The following is a 22,466-nucleotide window of genomic DNA, read 5'->3' as shown; positions in this document are numbered from 1 at the left end:
TGGTGGTGTTTGGATTCACCATTTCGAATTGACAAAACGAAATCTGTTACATTTTTGGTAAATTCTCTTTCTTCTTCCTCGTCTTCTTCTTTTTCCAAATACAATGCAATACATTAAACATGTATCACGTAGAAAACTTCATAATAAATTGTTTATATTTCTATGGAAGTTATTGAACATCTTCAAGTTTTCGTAGAAATTTGTCAAATTAAAGATAAAATTAAATTTTGTCTTAATTGTTACTGTGAAATATTAATATCGATCATAATTGATGGATAATATCATAACACGAAATTCTTTCACTCCAATTGCTGTTCCATGTCAGGCTACACCTTTACTCTAGATGCCATGTCATACAAATTATTAAAAAAATAAGCAGAAACTCATAATTTTTTTTGTTAATTAATTTCTTTACATATTTGTTGAGCGCAAAGCATAGCGCATGATGAAGCACCGATTGAAGCACGTGATTTCATCCAAAAGTGAGGGAATGATAGCACCTGAAGTTGCTTATTACGAGTTACATTATGCATATTGGTATCATTTCCAACAAGTGAATAATGCAACAAAATACAGTTTTGTTGTCGGATAAAACCATGAGTTGCAAGTCCTAAGCCATAGTTAAATATTGACAAAAACTATATGGAATTGATTCGTTCTTTCAAAAAGTAAACATAAATAAATATTGAGTTTAACATACGTCAACCCAATAAATCCCAGCTGTAGCATCTATCACGTTACAATTTGCTTTCATGATTAAAAAAACTCATGTAAAAACTCAATTTTCTAGGCAATAACATCTGACGAAAATTAAGTCTAAACAAAACTTTTTATCACACCTACGAAACATACAATTGAGAACCAGAGAAGAAAAGAGCCCATCCATAGGTGTCTCGGTGAAAAAATGAACGTAGGCAAATCGTATCCGTAATCTAGGTCAATTTAAGCTACAAAAAACAGTCTGCAGAGACTTAACTGAAATGTGATGAAAAAGGAACGTGGCCACCCCTTAATTAAGCAGATTTCACTTTACGGGAAGTGGGACGACGAAACAGACTGATAAGATCGTCGAGACCCTGTTAAAAGAGATGAAACCAGAGAGATTGAATATATGTTATGATTTTGTGTTACAAGTCTATCAGCAAAAATGTATACTTGTTTTCATTCTCCAAAATTACTAGGGATCTCTATCGTTTTTACAGTAGAACGAATAGATCAAAAGGACATAGAAAAGAAGGATTTGTTTAAGAACTCATACCCTAGTTGTGATGACCAGAAAACTGAAAAGTGTAATCAAATATGATCCAAGAACCAGCAGCAAAAGCAAGTCAAATGTCACACTTGCAACCTGTGATAAGAAACAACAGTTGTGGGTCCATTCACTGGAGACAATCCAAGTATATTCTAAAACTGCTACTTCGGAAAATTGTGCTGTCTTTGCTTCACTAAATATTTCATTCAGAACCATGCTCACAGATGGAGAGAACGGCTTCTTGTGATATACAGTGTTAATCAGACTCTTCGCCAACATTGACCATGTAATGATAACTTTGTGGCAATGGTGCAAGACTATTTAGTCCCAAGATCTCTTAAAATAATATGAGCTTCAATTAATTCTCCATTAAACGATCAAATTAGGTAGAAGGGATCTTCAAAAGCACATATAGTAAGTGAAGGAAAGAGAAAACTCAATGTAGAAGCCGCAATTGTGCTTGTCATGGTTGTTATGCATGCCATTTGTGTGCATTTTCCTGACCGGCAAGAGTAAACAAAAGAGATCTAGTTTGATTGCTACCTGATAGATGTGTAACCTCGCAGATGTTGAATCATAAAAGGTGAGCAACCCATCAAATACTTCCTGTTGTATATTCACCTCCACCGTGTGGTCTTCTAATTCCTACCCAACGGTAAAAGTTGCACAAGCCAGTATGAGAAAAAGTGCAATGTATTGGATATTGATTTCTACATATCCATGAAAGATAAAATAGCAACAAAATTCAATTAAAAGGATCCAACAACAATAAAGGTTTAAACTGCCCGCTGTTCCCCATACACAATAAAACATGAATCCCGATATGCCATTTGTGTCGCAAAGAATGTTATCCTTGTTCAGTCAAGTCTGATTTAATTCGGATTTTCTAATTGTAAACTTAAAAACTGTGTCAACCATATCAAAAACAGAGAATAAATATTCAAAACAAGATCAAACGTAAATATACTGTCCCAAGGATAAATAACATCACATAAATTTAGCAAAAACAACCTTTTTTAGAGCCATGATGAGAGGATCGCTCTTTGCAAGAAATGGTGCCACTCGAGGTGTTGTTGACAAAAATTCTAACCAAGAACGGATATAATATGGGTTAACAGATAAACTGCTGTCATCCGCAAATATATCAGTGTTTTTCCCACCCTGGCCATAAATATGCCTCTGCTTGCAAGAAAGGACCACTATTAGGAAATTGCGACTGATTTTTAATCATATCTAGACATAAAATAATCTTACAGCAAGACTTTCAGCAACTAATTTGACACTTTGGCTTATTGAAGCTTCATCAACAAAATGTCTGCAGGGGAGATCAAGGTGAAGGAAAGGATAACTCGTAGCAAAAAAAAAAGCACATAGAGAAAAAAGAAAGGAATGTGAAGAACAAAATAAACCTCCCACAATTACAACCTGTTGTCCGACAAACCTCCAGCACTTTCCAGAAAATCAGGTGCAACAGCAAGAGCAGATACCGTTGCTGCTGTGACTCTCAACCTTGAAAATTGCTCATGCTCCCATGCAACCTGGAATATTTCACAGCCTAGGCCTTAGGAAGAACAATATGAAAGTTGACAAAAAATGAGAAAATATAGAATTAATAAAATATAACACACAAGACAATGTTTTAAGAATAAGACATGTTTCACGCAATACACTACTTCTGGAACTCAACAAATACCCATCAAGATACCCAGAACTCACTACATACACATATCCTATTTCTGAAGAAACCACCATTAATTTTACATATACACAATTTTTCAAGACAGATAAAATTTGTTGTCATAAGTATACTAAAGTGCAGAGATTGCCATTGTAGTCCAGCTATGCAAAAACTGACAAGATACTTACTCGAGGATTAGATATGTTAATCTTCTTGTGCTTCAGACCAACTTTAAGCCCCAATTCTCCAGACACACTGGAGAAACCCTGTAAAATTCCACTAAATAAGATGGAAGCAAAGTTGAATATAGATAGCTGCCTGTCAATCACCGTGTTTCTACATCACAAAAATTACTCAGGATTACCTCAAAAATTTGTTTTATACATGCATTTTCAGGAGGCTTGGAAACATGAATCCATAACTCATTGTTAGAAGAACCAAGGCTATTCAAGCAAATAGCATAGTCAATAGTTTCACGCAACCTTTGGTCCAAACTCCGTAGCCACTATAAAAGATAGGTATCAAAACAATTTCTGACACAACACCCAGCATACTAGTGTGAAAAGGATAGTAAGTCTTTTGAGAAGAAAAGGCACCTTTTGAGTTCCATTGTAGTTATAAGGTCCTCCAGATGTGAGTGCAAAGAGTAAATTATACCTTCCTCTTGTCTTAGGATTTTTATACAAAGCTGAAAATAACCTAGCTATTTCTAGAAGTGCAACAATGCCACTTCCATTGCTATCACTTCCAACGGACAATGCCTGTAAGCATTGAGATGGCAAAAGGCCATAGACTGTCAAAAATATAAAAGGAAAAAGGAAAGAAAGGTAAATGTTTAGTAAGGAATAATTAACTGGAGCAGCTCCAAATGTATCATATGATGCCACCACAGCAATAGTTGGAAGTTGATTGGAATTGCCGTCAGCTCTCAAGCCTGGTAGCCACCCCTGACATACCACAAAATCCAAAAGATTGAAATAATTAACACAGCCTGAATGTCAATGGAACTAATGCTGCGATAAATCGGCCACATCAAGGACTTCTTTTGACATGGGGGTAGAGGATTGCGGATTCAAACCCGTGACCCCTCCTCTTTTTGGAGGTGCAGTGCCAAGTCAATCAAAAGATCATTGGCACCTCATTGAGGAATTGAAACAACAGAATGCAGCATACAGCAAATTTAATCACATCGGATGCTGGCACTCGATTTAATATAAAAGGTACAGGCCCACGGCTAGACCTGAATATTTGTGATTGTGGGAGAGGTAACTTTCTTGGGTTCTGCTGCAGCAACAAGAAGTTTGTACCTGACATTTTAAATCAGATTTCCATTATGAAAAGGTTATTCATTATGGACTTCAAAACCCATAATAGTTTTAAAAGACACAAGTAACACCAGAAAACTTGAACATGATCAGGAGTATTACTATGTTAATGTGATGCCAACGTATGAAGCCACAAAAACCAAAACGAGGTTGTAATAGCCATCCAAAAAATTTAAAATATAAAAAACAAATGACATTGACACAGTTACAAAGCAAAGGAAAAACCCAATATTATTAAATAAATAGCTAGCAATAGCAGCGGCAGAGTCTCAAAATTTGTTTACTAATTAATAAGGAGATGGCACAGGATGGCAACTATCAATATCCCGGAAGTCCGGAACAGTTATAGAAGTCCTTCTAGCTTTACAAAAATTTATAATAAGGTAGAAACTGAGAGTGCGGATTTACTATCGTTGCACCATGGAACCCTGATGCCACAAAGCGCAACTGAAGAAGTGCCAGTTTGAAGATTGCTGTTTGGAACTCGGAAATTCAAGTATTAATGCATAGCATTTATAACGGAATGCTTTCGCTATAGCTGAAACAGTTGTACGAAAACTAAGGATAGAAAACTATAAATCAAGTTGTCCAGCCACTTTACATATATTTATATTTAGTAGATAGATAGTAGATATTTTATGACATCTTTTATGACATCTAAAAATTTATGGAAAGGCCAGGCAACTCTTTAAATACGAATTGCAGACCATTTAAAAAATTATTTTGTATCATTCTGATTGATTTAAACAAAGAATCCACTAGGATATATAAGACATGAATAAGAGATTAAAAAAAACTCAGAACATAACGAAATCAAGGACCGGCATAAAACCTTGAGCATTATCCATAGAAAAAAGTCTGACGTATAAGAAGAATGCTACTCCCCCTCCACAATAACCACATCGTTTGATTTTAAGTTTGGATAATTTCTCAAAATAATGCATTGAGTTTTTCAACTAACCCTCCTGTTGTGGCAGTTGCCAGTTGACCTGTAGCATCATTCTTCTTCACATCAGCTAGCACAGCATTAACATACTCATCCTCAAAACCAAAATACACCGGATACTGAAACATTTGATAATCCAATCAGATAGAAAACAAGACATACAGCTGCCAACCAGCATTGTGAAGTTCAAGGTAAATGATTAGATATGTGTAAATTTATTAATTTCTTTTTCAATACCAATAAGGTAGGAATTTTGTCCAAATGTAGACATCAGAAATACACTGGTCCCTATAGTCTCAGAAAAAAGTATTTTGACTCCAAGAACCTAATTTTGTTTATCTGTTTTCTCCAACTGAAATATAGCAAGCAGATAAAAGAATTTTGATTTTTAATCAAACAATACCAAAGAAGTAAAGAGTAAGTCACCCTAAAAAAATTATAAGAAAATAAAAGAAAAGAGAGACGGAGTTTTATGAACAAAATAGAGTTCTTTTTTACTCACAGGGATGTTTGCATGTATAAGCACACGTTCTATTTCAGAAAGAACTTCCTTCATGAAGCCTTTCTCAGAATCATGACCGGCACCAACCCCGCTGTCTAAGTTTTGAGGACCAAAAACTGATGGAAGTAAAAGCAATAAACCACCTAGTGGCTTCCTTTGTCCAATATATTCTGCCATAAGATTTCCAATGAATTATCAGCCCCATTATCATGATAACGAGGAAACCATTGACATGTATCCAAATTAGACTAAGGTGCCAAGAGCTAAAAATAAATAGATAGCAAAAATAATTTCTAGACTCCACAATGTTAGAGTTCAACTTTAGAATTTCCTTCAGTGATCAACTTCATAACGGGCATTGCTTGGCTCAGCTCCCTAAGTTACAATTTTTCTCTATATATGGAATGACAAATAGATACTCACAACCTTCAAGACCGCTGCAAATGTGGAGAAAACACACTGCAACCCAGATTAACATATTAGTCTGAACAGCTCTTTCTGATAAATTATTAAATAAATAAATTCAGCTCAAGCAATCCAAAACGAACGACTACTAATACCCCAAGCACTAAACTCCTCAAAGAATCATCAAACGCGCACAAAAAAAGGTTAATTCGCTGTAAACCTTGTATCTGATTAAGAATAGTAAAATCAAGTGAAAGAAGTAAATCAAAAGACCTCTAATGAGAGTGAGATTCAATTCACGGACAGGAAGAATGAGGACCGTGCGGGATAGATCAGCGACTTCAGAGGACGAGAAGAGGGAGGAGCCGGCGTGGTGGTTGAGAGCGGAGAGGCGGGATCCAAACGGCACTCCCCCGAGATCGTACTGAACGAGCCGGTAGACGTCGACCACCGTGGCGGCGTCGCATAGCTCCACACACGCCATGACTATCATGAGCAACGTGATCACCGAGGAGCACACCGGGTCCACCAACGCCGGCGGCTGAGATTTCTGCAGTTTCGCCATTGGAAGTAGCTGAGAGCTTTGATTCAGAGGAAGAAAAAGATAATCTGCCTCTGTAATTTTACATTTATTTAATATATTAGTATAAAATAAATTATGATTGATATTTAGTCACCAATTAATTAATAATAATAATAATAATAATAATAATAAATGAAAATATATATGTATCTTTTGAATTTCCGATAATAAATATATCTAAAAAACCCGGCAGAACCGATTTTTATTAGGTTGATTCAGATTTTATATTTTTATATAATGACAATTGTTTTTTTTTTTTATTTGGTTTGGTTTCTGCACTAAAAAATCGAAAATGGGATTTTTCTTAGATTGGAACCATTGTATTCATTTTGGATTTTGACCCAAATTATTTTATCATAGGTTTTCATCAATACAAGCTATAAGGATCAAATATGATTAATTGGTACTATTTTCTAGTTCAACTTTCTAATTCTAAAGAAATTTTAGTTATTTTATATTTCCAAGAGACCCATTTTTAAATTCATAAATATTCTTATGAGACCGTCTCACGAATCACTTTTATGAAACGAATCGAAGCAATTCGTTACATGAAAAAATATTTTTTTTATATCAAAAATATTAATTTTATTTATAAATATGAATCAGATCAATTCATCTCACGAATATTATATATTAATGAAATCATCTCAAAAAAAACTTGAATTTTTTTATTTAATTCATTTTGATGAAAAGTTCGATCGATTCGATTTGCTTGGAGATCACACAAAGCTTTCTAAGACCTTGTACTTAAGTTATTAGATAGTATAGATTTATAATGAATTTAATATTAGTTTTAAAATATTTTACATCATATCCCTCGTGCATTTAATAAATGTTACCAAATATTATATTTTGGAACCATTAAGATTTAAGAGCCTATTATTGCTTTCTTTCGCAATTGGTATATTAATTAAGCATTAATTACTTGTATATAAAAAGATCTTGGTTGTTACATCCAAATGAGCATGCAACTCTCCAATTACCACATTATTCAGAATCCATTCTTACATTCAAGCTCCTATAATCTCTTCCCTTAAAACTGTTGAACTAGAATATTGACAGAATAGGACAAGCAGATAATTCAAGAAGTTTAGGGGAATCGACCATTTGCAATAGGACGTGAGAAAAAGTGAGGTAAAATGAGTGAAGCAGGCTCGAATAGGCGAATAAGAAACTTCTAAACTAACGTACATTGGAGTGCTTGTTTGAAAAATTCCTTGATAGGGTCCTGGTTCTCCAAACTCCCTGAATATTCCATTACAGGCAAAGACGCGTGCCTATAGTTGTTCGGCCATTTGTGATTCTGCGCATGAACTTCAAGGGAAATAAATGTCCAACAAGGGGATCGCAAAGTAGAGAATTTGAGTGAAATTGCATGAATAAGAAGAACGGAGCATTTCACCTCAAGATCCTGAATGTTCGTGTTTGTAGGTAGACCTGTCAGTCATCATAAGCTGTTTCTCACAAAAAATCCATCTTTCAGTCCATCGGATCTTCTACATTATCAGGAAAGATAAATTGAAGGTCGTCGTTATCTCTATATACTTGCACCAGTGTAGCAGCCTTGTACGCAAATAGCCCAACCATAGCCGGCAGTAGCTGTGAAACAAGAACAAAGTCTTCAGAACTCCAAGTGAACATCAGTAACAAAGATTGATCCAGTAGCTACTCTTTTGAATACCTGAAAATCAAATACGTTGTGGGAAAAATGTTGGGAGAATTCCCACAAACCATAAATAGCTGCAGGAATAACCAGCCTTGGTGATGAAAGTGCGATACTTGCACCTTTCACTGATTTTTCGAATGAGTCCTGCAAATCCTTGCTTCTTATTCCGATTCTGACAGGACACAAATGTTAGATCGCAACGCAAGAAAATAAATTCTTGAAAATAAAATAAAATAAATAAATGGTAGACGTAAGTGCTGGTACCTTTTTGTCCTCTTTTTCGTGAAAATCTGCGGAACAATATCACTCGATATGTTGTCCGCATGTTTGCATAGTAGCCGGAAATATAAGCAACTGCACGAATGAAATAACAACGTGCATATTGTCAAGTAGATATGACGCGGATAAAGAGTCACCAGTCCACTTCAAAATGCTATTGGATTTACAATGAGAATCTTACACCAACTAAACTAGATAATCCACTTAATGATTTGCCAGACTACATACATGGAAAAAATATAGAGTGAAAGATCTTGAATGAATGTAATCATCGACAATACAATATTAAAATAACAAGGATCCTTCAGATTTACTCATGAAGAAAAGAAAGGACTAAAATCATACCTGAAAACAACTCCTACTGCATAGCTTGCAGCAGCCTGACAAATACAGAGTATAGCATATTTAGGGTTTTCGTATACTTTCATACCCAAAAAATGGTTTATGCAATAAATATGTATAAAAAATAAAGTAAAAAGCCAGGGAGACTTGTTCTTTTTATCTTCAATTCCTGAAAACATATCTAGAAATTCTATGGATAGCTACCTGAACTGACAAAGCTACAAGACAGTATCCAGTACACGCAGTTCCAATACCCGCTGTCAAAAGCAGCAGTTCCCTCTTTAGCTGCATTCAGACATGAAAAAATCTGCATATTACAAGATCAATAAACACAATGTTGCCTCTCGTGGGCCGAACAAAAAACTAGTGATGAGCATTCTGTTTAAATCTAGTTTTTCTTATTGATCTATGGACGCTAGTTTCGTGCTTTTAAATTACAACCTTGTCAGGTTTCCCAAGAACCCATATCGAATACCGGCAGAAATTCAAAGTTTTCTGATCTACAAATTATTGGGATGATTGATTGTCTTTGATTTGTACAAAAAAATGATACATTAAATATAAGTGTGAGATTACCTCATAATCTTAATCATGGATGGATACATCGGTCATGTTCAAGTCTGAATCCAAATTGTCTGCGACCCCCACAATCTGTCTAATCAAGTCCACTAACTTATTAGATCTACCACAAAACAATCGGAAACAGATGAATATTTTTGATATACAAGCATGATATATTTGATTGTGTGTTGGCTTACTTAAGATTTTTTTTTTATGAAATTTTTGTTCTTGCACCTAATGTTTTTGGAAGAGCACGATTGTTGGTGAGCAAACACAATTCTCAACAATCGCAACCTCGAAAGAGTTGTTTTCATTCATCCATGAACATGATGTAAAGATCATATCTTTTATCAAGAAGTTTGGAAATCTGGATATGGTTATTCCTCATGAACTGGCCATGGATTTGATATTCTAATACCCTCCAAGCTGCTTTGTAAATAACTACGCCGTGGATAAAAAAAATCGTTCACTCAAATAACTATTCATCCGCCACAATAATGATGGATTGAAATTTATGATATGAAAAATCAAATAATAACAAAAGAACAATGCAAAAAAGTGATTTTCTTGATTAAAACAGAGGTTATGTGTAACGGTCATGGGTCATGGCATAGCATGGGCCTCGGCCTATACCCACGCATCATTACGCATAGGACTTATCCAGCCCAGGCACTGGAGTTTTTACCTTCCTAGGATTAGAACCCAAGACCTCCTGGACTTATATAGATCTTGGCAGCAATCATGGTACCAGTTGGATGGTGAGTGGGTATTGGCCAAGACCCATGCTATGCCATGGTCCATGACCGTTACATTATGTGACTTGTAGAAATGAAAGATTTATGAAAAAAATTTAAAATAAAAAATAAAGACGAAGGTAACTAGTATTTTTACCTTAAATACATGCATTTCACATCACTTGATAAAGTGGCAATAAGAAGACTTGTTCCAATTTTTAGGGAAAAAACGAGGTGCGAGAACAAAAATACTTCAAGTAAATAAAAATCTATAAGTGTGCCAATACACAATAAAATATATAGATCCTCTTAGTATATCACAAATAATCGTCTGACGATCAATTATTTATTGGTATATCTAATTAGCTAGTGAATTGCAAGTCTACAATTGGCATCAGAGTTGGACAAAACAGATGTATCCATCCGCTACTAAAGTCGTGTCGACCATCTCTTTCCATTCATTTATATTTAATATGCAAATTTTCGAATAAGTTATAGGCAATCGATTGTTCTTGGAATTCATAGATCACAAAATTGTAAAATCTCGTTGCATATTCAATCCAAATTGTATGGGAACCTACCTCGTAGCACACATGAAGTGCAAATACTTACGAAAATTCATATAGCTCCTAGAGATGGTAATAATTCTTCTATAGCAATGAAAAGCCCTCAAGTCATGTGCGGCTGTGCCTATACTCAAGGCGCAACAAGGCTCACACCTTGAGGCTAGAAACATGCCAACGGCCAGCACTCACTAAAGTGGGAGCCTTGACAGTGAAGTTCCAGATTTAGCCTGTTTTAAAGTCTCGAGGTAACTTATTTTGGCTTATATATAACTTACAAGTGGTAAATAATATGTTGGAAGATGAGTGATGAAATTCTCTCGACACTTAGATTCTAGTGACTAGTATATTATCTCTTGGTGTACAAGAGTGTGCTTGGCTTTGCGCCTAGTGCCCACGTTCTATGACTAGTATGCGTCCCTCCCCAAATAACTATGGATTCCATTGTTCCAGAATGAAGACACTATGTTAAAAGCTCGACTATTAAGAATCTATCAGAGGACAAACCCAATAGACAGTAAAGATAACTTGAGTTGCAGACAGCATACAGCTTCATATCTTAGGAAATCCAGTCTCTTCCGTCTCTCACCGTCATCGAGAACTTCCTATCACGTAATCACATTAAAATCATTAAGTTCACAGGGCCGTCTTCTCATAGTAAAAAGATGCATAAGTTACAAACTTGTAGACCATCTTCTTGTTCAGTGGCACAGAGTTGCTGTCACCCAGAAGCCATTCACTATTTTGTTTCAATTTCAAGAACCCACCAATTTCATTTCCTTCTCCACAAGGCTACACAAATACTTCGAAAAACCAATTTAAAAACAACAAAAATCACTATCATAGAAACAGAAAAATACTAACTTTACACCTGTACCTCCTCCATAACATCGTCAATTCCCCCAAGTTCCAGAACATTCTCCGAATTTACAGTCAAACCCTTCTTCAGCCAGAGTCGATCGGAGAGTTTAGCGATAAAATCTCCACTTACCTCCCTTTCTCGCAAAAAAACTCGCAAAACATCATCTCCGAAAGATTCTTTCACTTTCATTCAACGTGAAAACGGAAAAGTAAGAAATGATCGTGAGCTGACAACCGGTGTCAGGTTCAAACAAACATAAATGCGGAAATGGGTACTTACGAGGGGGTGGGGAAGTTTTGAGAGCGGAGATTACAGGTGGTACTCCGGAGCTAACACGACGTGGTTTTACGCAATAGGACACCGGGTATTTTGGTGAATAGGCAGCTGCTGTGAGAGACTTCATTATCTGAAACTCAAGGATTTCGAGTGCCACTCGGGGGGATATTTTACTTTTCCATTAAATATTAGGGATCTTGGAAAATCTAACAAACATCAAAAAAGCAACAACAACAAAAAAAAAAACAAATTAAATTGGATTATATATATTTTTTTATATATTGGGTTGTGTGTGTTAATGGGTTTTCCAAGTGTGTGAATGGAAATTGAGAAATGATGGGTTTGTCACACATTGGAAAAATAATGTGTTGTGGATGAGCTTATATTGTGTTACATTTTACTGAAATCTAATAATCATTGATCAACAAGTTTCTCTCGTGCATGTCGATGCAGTGGCCCAAATCATGGGCTCGATTTGAACTGAAAAAAGTTTGACTTATGTGCAATCGTTCGTCTATAGCTAGTTTATGACATCTTTTGCAATTTTTTCCTCGGAACAGACCTTTCATATTTCCTCGTTCTTGCATTCTACTCCTGCTCGTTGCTTTGTATATTTCGCTTACAACTGATAAATTTTTTATTTCATATTTTATTATTTATTGTAGTGTTCAAGATTGCAAGACTAATAAAAATTATAGTAACAGTCTATAAGAACAAATTTTAATTAAATTTATTTACTTAACTTGTCTAATAAATTTCACACAACAAATTATTAGATTATCTGTTTCTTTATCGATTCTTACTTATATTTTATTTCATTAATTTAGCGTATTTAAATTAAATATATTTCTAATTATTAAATTCAGAAGGGTAAGAAATTAAACAAAATTTAATAATATAATATTCATTCTCGTAGGTAAATTAGCTAATTTTATTAATAGATCATAATTACAATACAAAATAGAAAATTTAATAATAATATCTTTCATGGGGACTTTTAAAAACAAAAAACATAATCATTGTGATGTTTAATAAAGCAATTGGTGGGCTTGAAAAAATATAAATCAACTTTATGGGCCTAGTATTTGAAGCCCAAATTCAACATAAATCTATTCTATTTTATTAAATTTAAAGACATGATAGTAACCACTTAATAAAGATACCAATTTTTTCTTCCAACTTCACTATTATATGATGCTAATATTACACTTTTGTTTTTTGTTTTTTTAAAAAATATTTCAACACATACTTTTATTTTTTTTATTTCAACAATTCAAATATCAATTTAGTCCCTCCATAATTTCTCAAATTTCATTTTAGTCTATCGATAATGATAAAAAAAATTATACACAGAATAACTAGTCTTCACTATGAATTTGGTATAGTGCATGTTCAAGTTATAATAATGGTCTCATGGCACCTCCATGTCAGGATTAGAGTTAGGATCATACCCACGTAAGACATCGTTTTATTCGTGAGAAAATACGATGAAAGATGAAATAATAAATTGAGAGATAAAAATAATAATATAAACCTAACATAAAGTTCACATGTTCCCTACATGTTAAATAAAAAATTAATATCTAAAAGAGAAACTTTTAATATAGTTAAAAAAAGAATATATTGGTGTCCAGAAATGTTCAAATTAGTGGATTATATGAGTGTTTGGTCAATGATCATTGCCCCTATCAATACTTTTTTGGGCGATCATGTTGCACATGATTTGGCAGAATAGTTTACCTAACTAGCGTGATTTGCAAGCTATTACGTCAGTCCAAAAATTTACTCAGTGTACACCAAAAAATAACAGTTACATTCAAAATAATAGATTTCAAATGATTAGTTGATCTTACCCAACCCACTCCCATTATAAATCAATTGATTCTATCGCAAGAAGACAAGTCCCAAGCCACCGAGAATTGATTGGCACGTGCCACTAGAGTAAGATTCCCTCAAATAAATAAAAGTCTAAAGCTTATAACAAATTTTATAAAATTCACAAACCTTGTTATGAAAATAATTGAATCATCTTATCTTATATTACGGATGTCTCGATTGATCAAGAATAATAAACAGCAAATATTCGTTACCATCTTTCCAATCATGTAATTCTCATGTGCCATATGTTATTTAAAAATAGGAAAGTATGTATCAATAATTATACTTTCTCAGTGTGGAGGAGCACTATTATCAAAAAATAATGTTACAGTACTATCAAATTTGTACAACAATTCGTACCAAAAAAAAAAATAAATAAATACCAAATTTTCTATTTATTAAAATCTCATGATAAATTCAATACTAAATCACATGAGATAATAGTAAAATCACACCATATAGTAACAAAATTTCACGATATAATTGTTGTAAATATTGTTCCATGATATTTACAATTGTTTTCAACCATGTTTACATGGCTTAATTAATTTATCACCCCAATTTTCAAGATTCATAATCCTATACCAAATTTTTTTTTTAAAAAATCCGACCTTAACAATAGAAAAATCAATCGTAGCCGTGTACCTATTTTATTTAGGGATTGGCGACGGATTATATTCTAACCCGATATATTTGATAGTAAAGATCTTATTAATGATGGAGACATAGCTTACGTTCTTAATCCACCAAAAAAAAAAAATACTTCTACCTCAAAATTTTGAACTAAATATTCACACCAAATTGTCATATTCGTATCTTAAATCTATCAAATGAGTATATAGTTGATGATAATAAGACAACTTAAATTTTTTTAATAATACAATCATCCAAGTACTACATTTTATTTTCCTCTCAATAATTACATCACAAAATCATGAGAATCAAACGTTTGACATTGAATCTGATATCAATTGTTAGATTAAAAATTTTTCAATAAAATAATATCAACGAAATAATTCAAACTCTTTTAAACTATGCAACAACTCATTAGTCATACTTAGTTCATTCAACTTATTACCACCAAGCATCGTACGATATAAATCATAAATAATATTTGAACAAGATTGTCGTATTCGTATGAGAAATCTACCATTGTACGTATATTTTTATACATTAAAAATATTTAAATCTCGTGTAATTAATTTAGAGATGCGACAAAATGCGTGTATGAATGGAATTTTGGTGGCTGATCATGTGGATGGGACCAGATTACATTATCGGTATGTGGGTATTTTATAGTTTTTTATTTTTTTTTATAAATCCCAAATCAAGAAAATAAAATCCCTACATTTTTTTTTTAATTTTGTATTATTGTCTTGCATCCATCATTGTGAGCAACAGGTGAGAGAGAGTAAGAGACGTTGAATTGTTTGAACGCCCTTCTCTCATTTTATTTTTTTAAAAAAAATACCGTCGCTATTAGCGAAGGTTTTTTAAATACCGTCGCTAATTTGCGACATTTTTCCACAAACCGTCACTGACGTGCGGGCCCCACATATTTTGAATTATTTTAATTTTGTTTTTAATTTCATCAATGTGTGGTTTATGAATTATTATTTCATATATGAATTATTATTTCATATTTGAATTATTATTTTAATTTTGCTTTTAATTTTGCCTTCAACGGTTATGAATTATTATTTCATATGTTAGTTTTAATTTCATCAAAGTGTAGTTTATTTTTAAGTTATTGTTTCATTTCAATTTCATAATTATTTCTTTCGAACACCTACTTTATTTAATAAATATATTTTTTAAAAAATTAATATTATATTTTAAAATTAATAAAATTATTTTATTAAAAATAAGATGATTTTAAAAATTAGAATAATGATTTAAATAACGTAAAATATATTTAAAACATATTTATTTAATACGAAAAAATTTAAGATGATTGAGTGGACTGTGGAACCCATAAATAATGAGTTTGAAATTTAAAAAGAATGTGGATAAAAGAGATATGTTGTTATAATGAGTATGTGACAGTGGACCCATGTTTTTGATGAGTGAACTCATGTTTTTGATGAGTTGGTGGGTGTTATTGTGGATGCTCTTAAGCATCGGGGCCCCAATACCTTTTTTTTTTTGCAGTGAATTTATAGTGTAACATAGTGGTCAATTATATATGCAGTAGTTTGACAATTTTAAATATTTATTTATACATACCAATTTCGGGCAGTTGCAGGAATATGTATATATGTATAAAGACATGGTAACCAGACCATATATAGAATCTAATCACAAAAATTTTTACGCAAAAACTTGTGTGAGACGGTCTCACGGGTCGTATTTATGAGACGGATCTCTTATTTGGGTCAGCCATGAAAAAGTATTACTTTTTATACTAAGAGTATTACTTTTTGTTGTGAATATGAGTAGGGTTGACCCGTCTCACAGATTAAGATCCGTGAGACGGTCTCACATGAGACCCACTCAAATTTTTATTAGACCATGTTACGAGTAAATTTTGTGAGATGAATGTCATATTTTACCCAATTCACTAAAAAAATATTATTTTTCACTCTATATATGGATTATGTCGACTCATCTCACAAAGATAAATCTACGAGATTGTTTCATGAGATAGTTACTGGAATCTGATATACACATATTTCTCATGTGCCTAAAATATAATACCAAATCATTTGTTTTACATACTAAATTCATAAATAAAAATAATTCCATAGTTGATTAATATTTTTGAAACTATTAACGATATATCAATTTTCCTCACTCATTGTAAATTTGTAACCCAAAAAAAAAACATATAGGAAACTAATTTGCCAAAATAAATTTTATATTGAGTAAATTTGTCAAAATTTGATTTTGATATTTTAAGTAATCAAAATATAACCTTATCATACTAAGTATTTTAATGGGTATTTTTTTTAACATCGATCAAACTTTTTTTTTAAGAAAATGATCTCCTCAAATATATTAAATTATTTAACTAATTTCCCCGTATTTTAAGTCCCTTTATAGCGAGTGCTGACTGAACAACATTATAGATCAAACGATCGACTTTTCGCCAACGCTCCAAAGAAAAAAAATTATTGTAATAAAAGCAAATCAAATATGGTTTGATTTTTCCTGATTTCCGTATAAGACGTACTGTGTGTCGATAAATTTCAATAAATAAAGACAATAAAAGCTAAGGGGCAGTTTTGTAAAACCAGAAGTAATGCAAATGCATAGAACCTGGTCAATCATATTAACTGTGTCTGTTACATACAAACATTATACGTACATTGGATTAAGATGGAATGGGACATATGTACATGAATAAGTATGGAGCATGTTGACGTGATTTACATGTTATCGTTAGTTCGATGATTTACTTAGTATATATATACGGTTAGTTGCTGTGTATTTTTATTATAAAAATGTGGAAAATCACGAAATATTGAGTAATTTAATAAAAAGAAAAAATATGGTGTTTTTAATTGTTGGCATTGGTTATATATAATTTTTGGTGTATCGACAAAAGTTTGATTATTTACTCTTATTTTTATATAATATAAGAAAAAATAAAACATAACATTTACTTTGGGAAAATACATATTTAGTATTTAATTAATAAAATTATGTATACGTGATAATCCATGCATAACTGCGAAGAATGACTGTGTACATTTTTTAATTTAGATTAGATTTAGATATAATTCTTTTGCTTGTGATGGAAAACGACTTCTAGTTTTCGTCTATAAAATTAGTAAAACTTTTTCGTTAATGTGAATTTGGATACATGTGTTTTTTCTTTTGAAAAATAGGTAAAAAAAATTTTTTTAGAAAATGGTTTGAAAGAAATTATTTCGGTAATCTTTTTAATATATGTTATATACTTTTAAAAATATGAAATTTATATGTTTTAGTGTAACGTAATTGGGGGTATTTTTTTTAACTTCGGTCAACTCATTTTTTAAGAAAATGACCTCTTCAAATATATTTCAAGTACACTTGAAGATGTCATTTTCTTTAAAAAAAAAAAGAGTTGACCGATATTATTTAACTAATTTCTCCACATAAAAAACAATTAAAACTTATAGTTTGACTAGTAATATAAAAATTAAAATATTTGATTTACATAATTATCATAAATTGTAATTTTTAATATAATGGTAGCGTTCCACGGAATTTTAATTTTTTTACTTCTCATGTTTTTGTTGTAAAATTATCTTTCAAAATTTCACTTTAGACATAAAAAAATTTCAAAATTTTTAGTTACAAAAAATATTGTATTTGTGTGTTAAAATGTTTTTATTTTTTATTTTAAAAAATAACATCCTAAAATATCGGAAATTTACGTTGTCCTTTTTTAAGGTGATTAAGCTCAAGCCACGTCCTTTCTCTTCCTTTTTATTTCCCTCACTCTCAAGCCATTTCCTTTTCATGGAAAAGGATACCAGATTCACCTCTTTCTTGATTCTTCAACAACCCATTTGCATCACTTTTTCTAACCAAACTCGAGGATCTTGCTACCTCATTTGCCAGAAAAGTTTCACATGACTCCCTTTTCTTTTCCCTCTCTGCGAGTTTGAATCCCGGCCCGACTTTACAGGGACTCGAATTCTCATGCCATCATTTCCAAATCCAAAAAGAAACTACGTTTCTGAACCTGTAAGTTTCAAAGATTGCCTCTTCTTTTTGACTGGTTTTTAAAGCATTTTTAGAAAAATCTTTGAGTGATACTTAACTTTTTCCATAACTGAAGAATCAGTTTCAAAAGTGCCCCCCGAAATCAAAGCTGTGTTATCGCGCTGATTTGTGGGTTTCGATTGTTGAAAGTGATTCTTGGAACATTGTGCGATACCATTTATATAATTGATAAATTGAGTACATATTGAGCGGAGGATAATGCTGGGGAAAAACTTGAGTTTGGATATGAGAATTGGTGGGAGGAAATGCAAGGTGAGAAAGAGGGGGTGTTCTTCTTCTTCTTCGTCATCATTGGTACAGAATTACAAGTTAAAGCGTGCGTTTTTGGTTGGGAAAAGAGTGGGATCAAGCACCCCAGTTCCCTTGTGGAAAATGAATGGTTCAAAATCACCACGTTTGGAATTTGATAATGGATTCAAGTATGTGGCGGCAAAGGGTGGTGAAAATGCTAAAGATTTTTCGGTGTCGGCTAGAAAATTGGCTGCCACTTTGTGGGAGATTAATGGGTTGCTTCCACCCATAACTAAAAGGGAAAATATGGAGGACAAGATGAGTGAAGTGGGAATTGTTAGAAAAGAAAGGATTTTCGAGCCAAATATGGACTCGATGGCACTTGCTTTGTCTGATCAATTTCAGGGTCCTGTTTCTGAGGTGGGATTCTTTGTAATTGGCTTTTTAAGTCATTAGCTTAAGATATATGTGAGGCAATAGAATCGAAACTGATCTATGATATTGAAGTTTTTTACTTTTGAAAAATTTGCAGGGGATGGCTCCCTCGAAAGCTGGCTGGCATCGAAACCGGGCATCATCCAGTTCTCAAAAGCTTCTGCTACCCGATCATGCTTTGGGACGTGCTAATTCTTTCAGTAATTGCTTGGTGGAGGTATTTTGATGCTTTAATTTTTATGAAATGCAAGTAAATTTTTATTGTATTTTAAGAATCTTTTTTGCGGATTTCTGTTTGTTGATTCCATTTTTTTCCTCAATGATTTTTGTGATCTTATTGCATGATGACTTTTGGAGCAGCTGCTGTTAAGAAATGGACAAAATAGATTGTTAATTAGATAAACAGAGAACATGGTTTGTGCTTCTTATGGGTTCCTCAAAACTAACAATGTCATATATGGTGGGGAACCATGTTTAATTTTTTGAGTTTGGGGCAGTTGTTATATTTTTTTAATAAAGCAACCGCAAACCAGTTGTTATTTTCATTTCTCTATCCTATTGAGTCCAACTTGTTTCTCACGATTGTCTCCTAGCATATATCAGCACACGCTTCATTTTTTATTTTCATCTGTCTGATTGTGAATGTATTCTGTGAAAATCCTCGACAAGATTTAACATGAAGGGTCGGATTCTTTTCTTCTCTTTATCATCTAACAGGTTGATCCAAAACAAAACCACATCCACAGTCCATGTAAACACCTAATTGGATCAAAGACTCGTCTTAATGATGTATACAATGGTCTCACAACTTCTAAAGAACTGCTCAAACTGTTGAGTCGCATTTGGCCTCTTGATCAGAAAAATTCGACAAGCTTATCCCTTGCATCTGCCTTGAAATTAGAGCTCAATCGTACTTGTACCTACTTCAATCAATATATACTAGAGCAAAGGACAAATCGGACTGATGTTGATAACATGTTGAAGCACTTTTTAGAGGAAAAGGTGGTTTGGAAAAATAAAGAACAAGATAGGATTCAAAGTGCCGTTGCATCCTTATCAGGGGAGCTCAAGGTAGAGAAGAGGCTAAGGAAACAAACTGAGAAACTGAACAAAAAACTCGGGGAAGAATTAGCCGAAACAAAAGCCTCTTTGTCAAGGGCAACCAAAGAACTCGAAAGAGAGAGACGAGCACGTGAGATCATGGAGCAAGCATGTGATGAGCTGGCTCGAGGAATTGGTGAAGACAAGGCGGAAGTTGAAGAATTGAAGAGAGACTCAGCCAAAGTTCGGAAAGAGGTGGAAAAAGAGAGGGAAATGCTTCATTTAGCTGATGTACTACGCGAGGAAAGAGTGCAGATGAAGCTTTTGGAAGCTAAGTATCAATTCGAGGAGAAAAATGCACTTGTTGACAAGTTGAGAAACGAGCTTGAGTCATTTTTGAAATCTAAGAATGGAGAAGAGCAAGAAGATTACGGCTCTCCTAGATATGAAAAAATTAAGGCACTGGAGAGACATTTGAGGGAGACTTTGCCAGGCTCTTGTCAATTTCAAGAAGACGAGAATGATCAGGATCAAGAAACCGTAGACAAAGTGGAGAAAAATGAAGAGGAAGATGACTCAGATGATAGTGACCTCCACTCGATTGAACTAAGCGTAGATGAGCTCAACAAGACCTTTCACTGGAATGGTACTGTAAAAAATGAGGCGAAGAGAAATTCAATCGACAGAAGCAAAGGGACAATTCCAACATCCGAGAACATAAAGAAACCAACCATTTCCTCGCAAGCAAAATTTGCAGATGGCATAGAATGGGAACTCACTACCAATAAACAAGGAAATTTTGATGTGTTTGATAAGAATGTATTGTTTGAATTTGCATCAAAATCTTGGAAAAATGGTGCTGAGGACGAAATCGAGAGATACAAAGTGATTAAAGATCTGAGAGACAACATTGTTTCTGGTACAAGAATGGTTTCTTCTCAAGAATTTTCTGGTCCAAGCTGATACACAGTCTGTCTTGAATGAGTTCTAATGGGGTGATATATCCCATCCAGCGATCTACGTCGTGCCCTTCTTCGTTACATTAAGGAGATATTTTTGTCCATAGACCATAGCTACTAAATTTTGCTTGGGAGACTAATAGTTTTCTGGGATCTGATTGTAAAATCGAATTTTCCTTTTTTTTTTTCATTATTTTATATCATTTGCATAAAATTATTCGTACAAAGTTTGCTTCTTTGCTAAAAGTTATGCTGCCAAATATATGTTACACTAGATTGTTTCATGTTAGAAATGACATGTACATGCATGGTTTATTATTTTTCAGAGAATATTTAGCTATTTAGACTTGGGCAACTTTTCATAAATAATTAATCGTTTGTCAGCATTTCATCCTCGATAACCTAGAGGTGGTTGGAGTGCATAATATACATTCATATCGGAATCATATACAAAGCAAAAATATATAATCCGACGGATTATAATACACGAGGCGAACCATACACGACCTAGTATATATATATAGTCTTAAACAAAGCATATAACAACGTTGTCACCTCATTGCTATGTCAGTTTCTAATTGCTAGCAAAATCAAGGAGAAGATTTTGCTGTGTGTTTGTGTCTGAAACCTAAAGAAATGCTGTAGGGGCCATGTCCCAAACAGATGCCTTGCACTTATATTAAACTAAGTACCAACCACAGCTGTAAGAAGATGTGTATTTGTAATGGGATTCCAATGTCCAAAACACGTCAATTCATTCATGTATTAGGTGATGGCTAGCTTTTGTCAACCATGTTACCTTTGTCAGCCTGATTAATTACTCTAGGATACATGTACTTCCATGGCTGTGATTATTAATTAATGAAACAAATCTAGTATGTTAAAACTATTTTTTTATTTTTATCAAATTATCCTTTTAGTAGTTGTTCAGTCCATTTTATTAATACATATATTTAAGATTAAATGATTTCACGTTCTCCGGCTCGAACAAGTGGAAAATGATTGCCCTAAGATAAGAAATTTTTATAAAATTTTGTTATGAACTTTTTTAGCATATAAANTCACATGTGCATGCACCATTAGCGAGTGGCTCAACATGAAACCTTGATTGTGATATTGAATTATTTTCTTGTCAAGTTTAACGTAGACCACACAACATGGACGAATATTGATAGGAGATATTATGTCTTGATAATGCTACATTACAAGTGGTGGAAGCCAAGCTAGTGTGT

The 22,466-nt window shown here is 33.3% G+C and overlaps 3 protein-coding genes across 7 annotated transcripts; 1 reads left to right on the top strand and 2 right to left on the bottom strand.

Annotated features, from left to right (window-relative positions):
• Positions 1-675: 675 nt before the first annotated feature.
• LOC140969247 (uncharacterized) lies at positions 676-6,734 on the bottom strand. Its single transcript, XM_073430541.1, has 14 exons — positions 6,382-6,734; positions 5,704-5,873; positions 5,217-5,320; positions 4,171-4,237; positions 3,785-3,877; positions 3,527-3,691; positions 3,295-3,435; positions 3,119-3,196; positions 2,678-2,790; positions 2,507-2,567; positions 2,264-2,431; positions 1,796-1,897; positions 1,259-1,348; positions 676-1,076 (listed from the first exon to the last, which is right to left on the bottom strand). Exons 1-14 carry the CDS (start codon positions 6,671-6,673, stop codon positions 1,014-1,016), a joined length of 1,707 nt encoding a protein of 568 aa, XP_073286642.1. The 5' UTR covers positions 6,674-6,734; the 3' UTR covers positions 676-1,013.
• Positions 6,735-7,625: 891 nt separating this feature from the next.
• LOC140969269 (uncharacterized) lies at positions 7,626-12,133 on the bottom strand. 5 transcript variants are annotated; one of them, XR_012173911.1, is made up of 10 exons: positions 11,978-12,133; positions 11,714-11,880; positions 11,520-11,628; positions 11,385-11,443; positions 9,183-9,263; positions 8,982-9,016; positions 8,622-8,711; positions 8,373-8,529; positions 8,094-8,290; positions 7,627-8,005 (listed from the first exon to the last, which is right to left on the bottom strand). XR_012173911.1 is itself a non-coding variant. In XM_073430573.1 (9 exons), the coding sequence occupies exons 1-9, from the start codon at positions 12,099-12,101 to the stop codon at positions 8,171-8,173; spliced, it is 936 nt and encodes a 311-aa protein (XP_073286674.1). In that variant the 5' UTR covers positions 12,102-12,133; the 3' UTR covers positions 7,626-8,170. The 5 variants fall into 5 exon arrangements, 3 of the variants coding, with proteins under 3 accessions (XP_073286674.1, XP_073286673.1, XP_073286675.1); XR_012173912.1 differs by having other exon boundaries at positions 7,628-7,994; XM_073430573.1 differs by having other exon boundaries at positions 7,626-8,290; positions 11,714-11,874.
• Positions 12,134-18,271: 6,138 nt separating this feature from the next.
• LOC140969268 (uncharacterized) lies at positions 18,272-21,482 on the top strand. Its single transcript, XM_073430571.1, has 3 exons — positions 18,272-19,219; positions 19,332-19,451; positions 19,952-21,482. Exons 1-3 carry the CDS (start codon positions 18,767-18,769, stop codon positions 21,236-21,238), a joined length of 1,860 nt encoding a protein of 619 aa, XP_073286672.1. The 5' UTR covers positions 18,272-18,766; the 3' UTR covers positions 21,239-21,482.
• The last annotated feature ends 984 nt before the right edge of the window (positions 21,483-22,466 follow it).

This window comes from Primulina huaijiensis, unplaced genomic scaffold, assembly GCF_012295235.1.
Source record: "Primulina huaijiensis isolate GDHJ02 unplaced genomic scaffold, ASM1229523v2 scaffold40277, whole genome shotgun sequence".
Lineage (NCBI taxonomy): Eukaryota > Viridiplantae > Streptophyta > Magnoliopsida > Lamiales > Gesneriaceae > Primulina > Primulina huaijiensis.
Note: the sequence above shows the minus strand (reverse complement) of the source record. Positions and strands in the feature narration are given on the sequence as shown.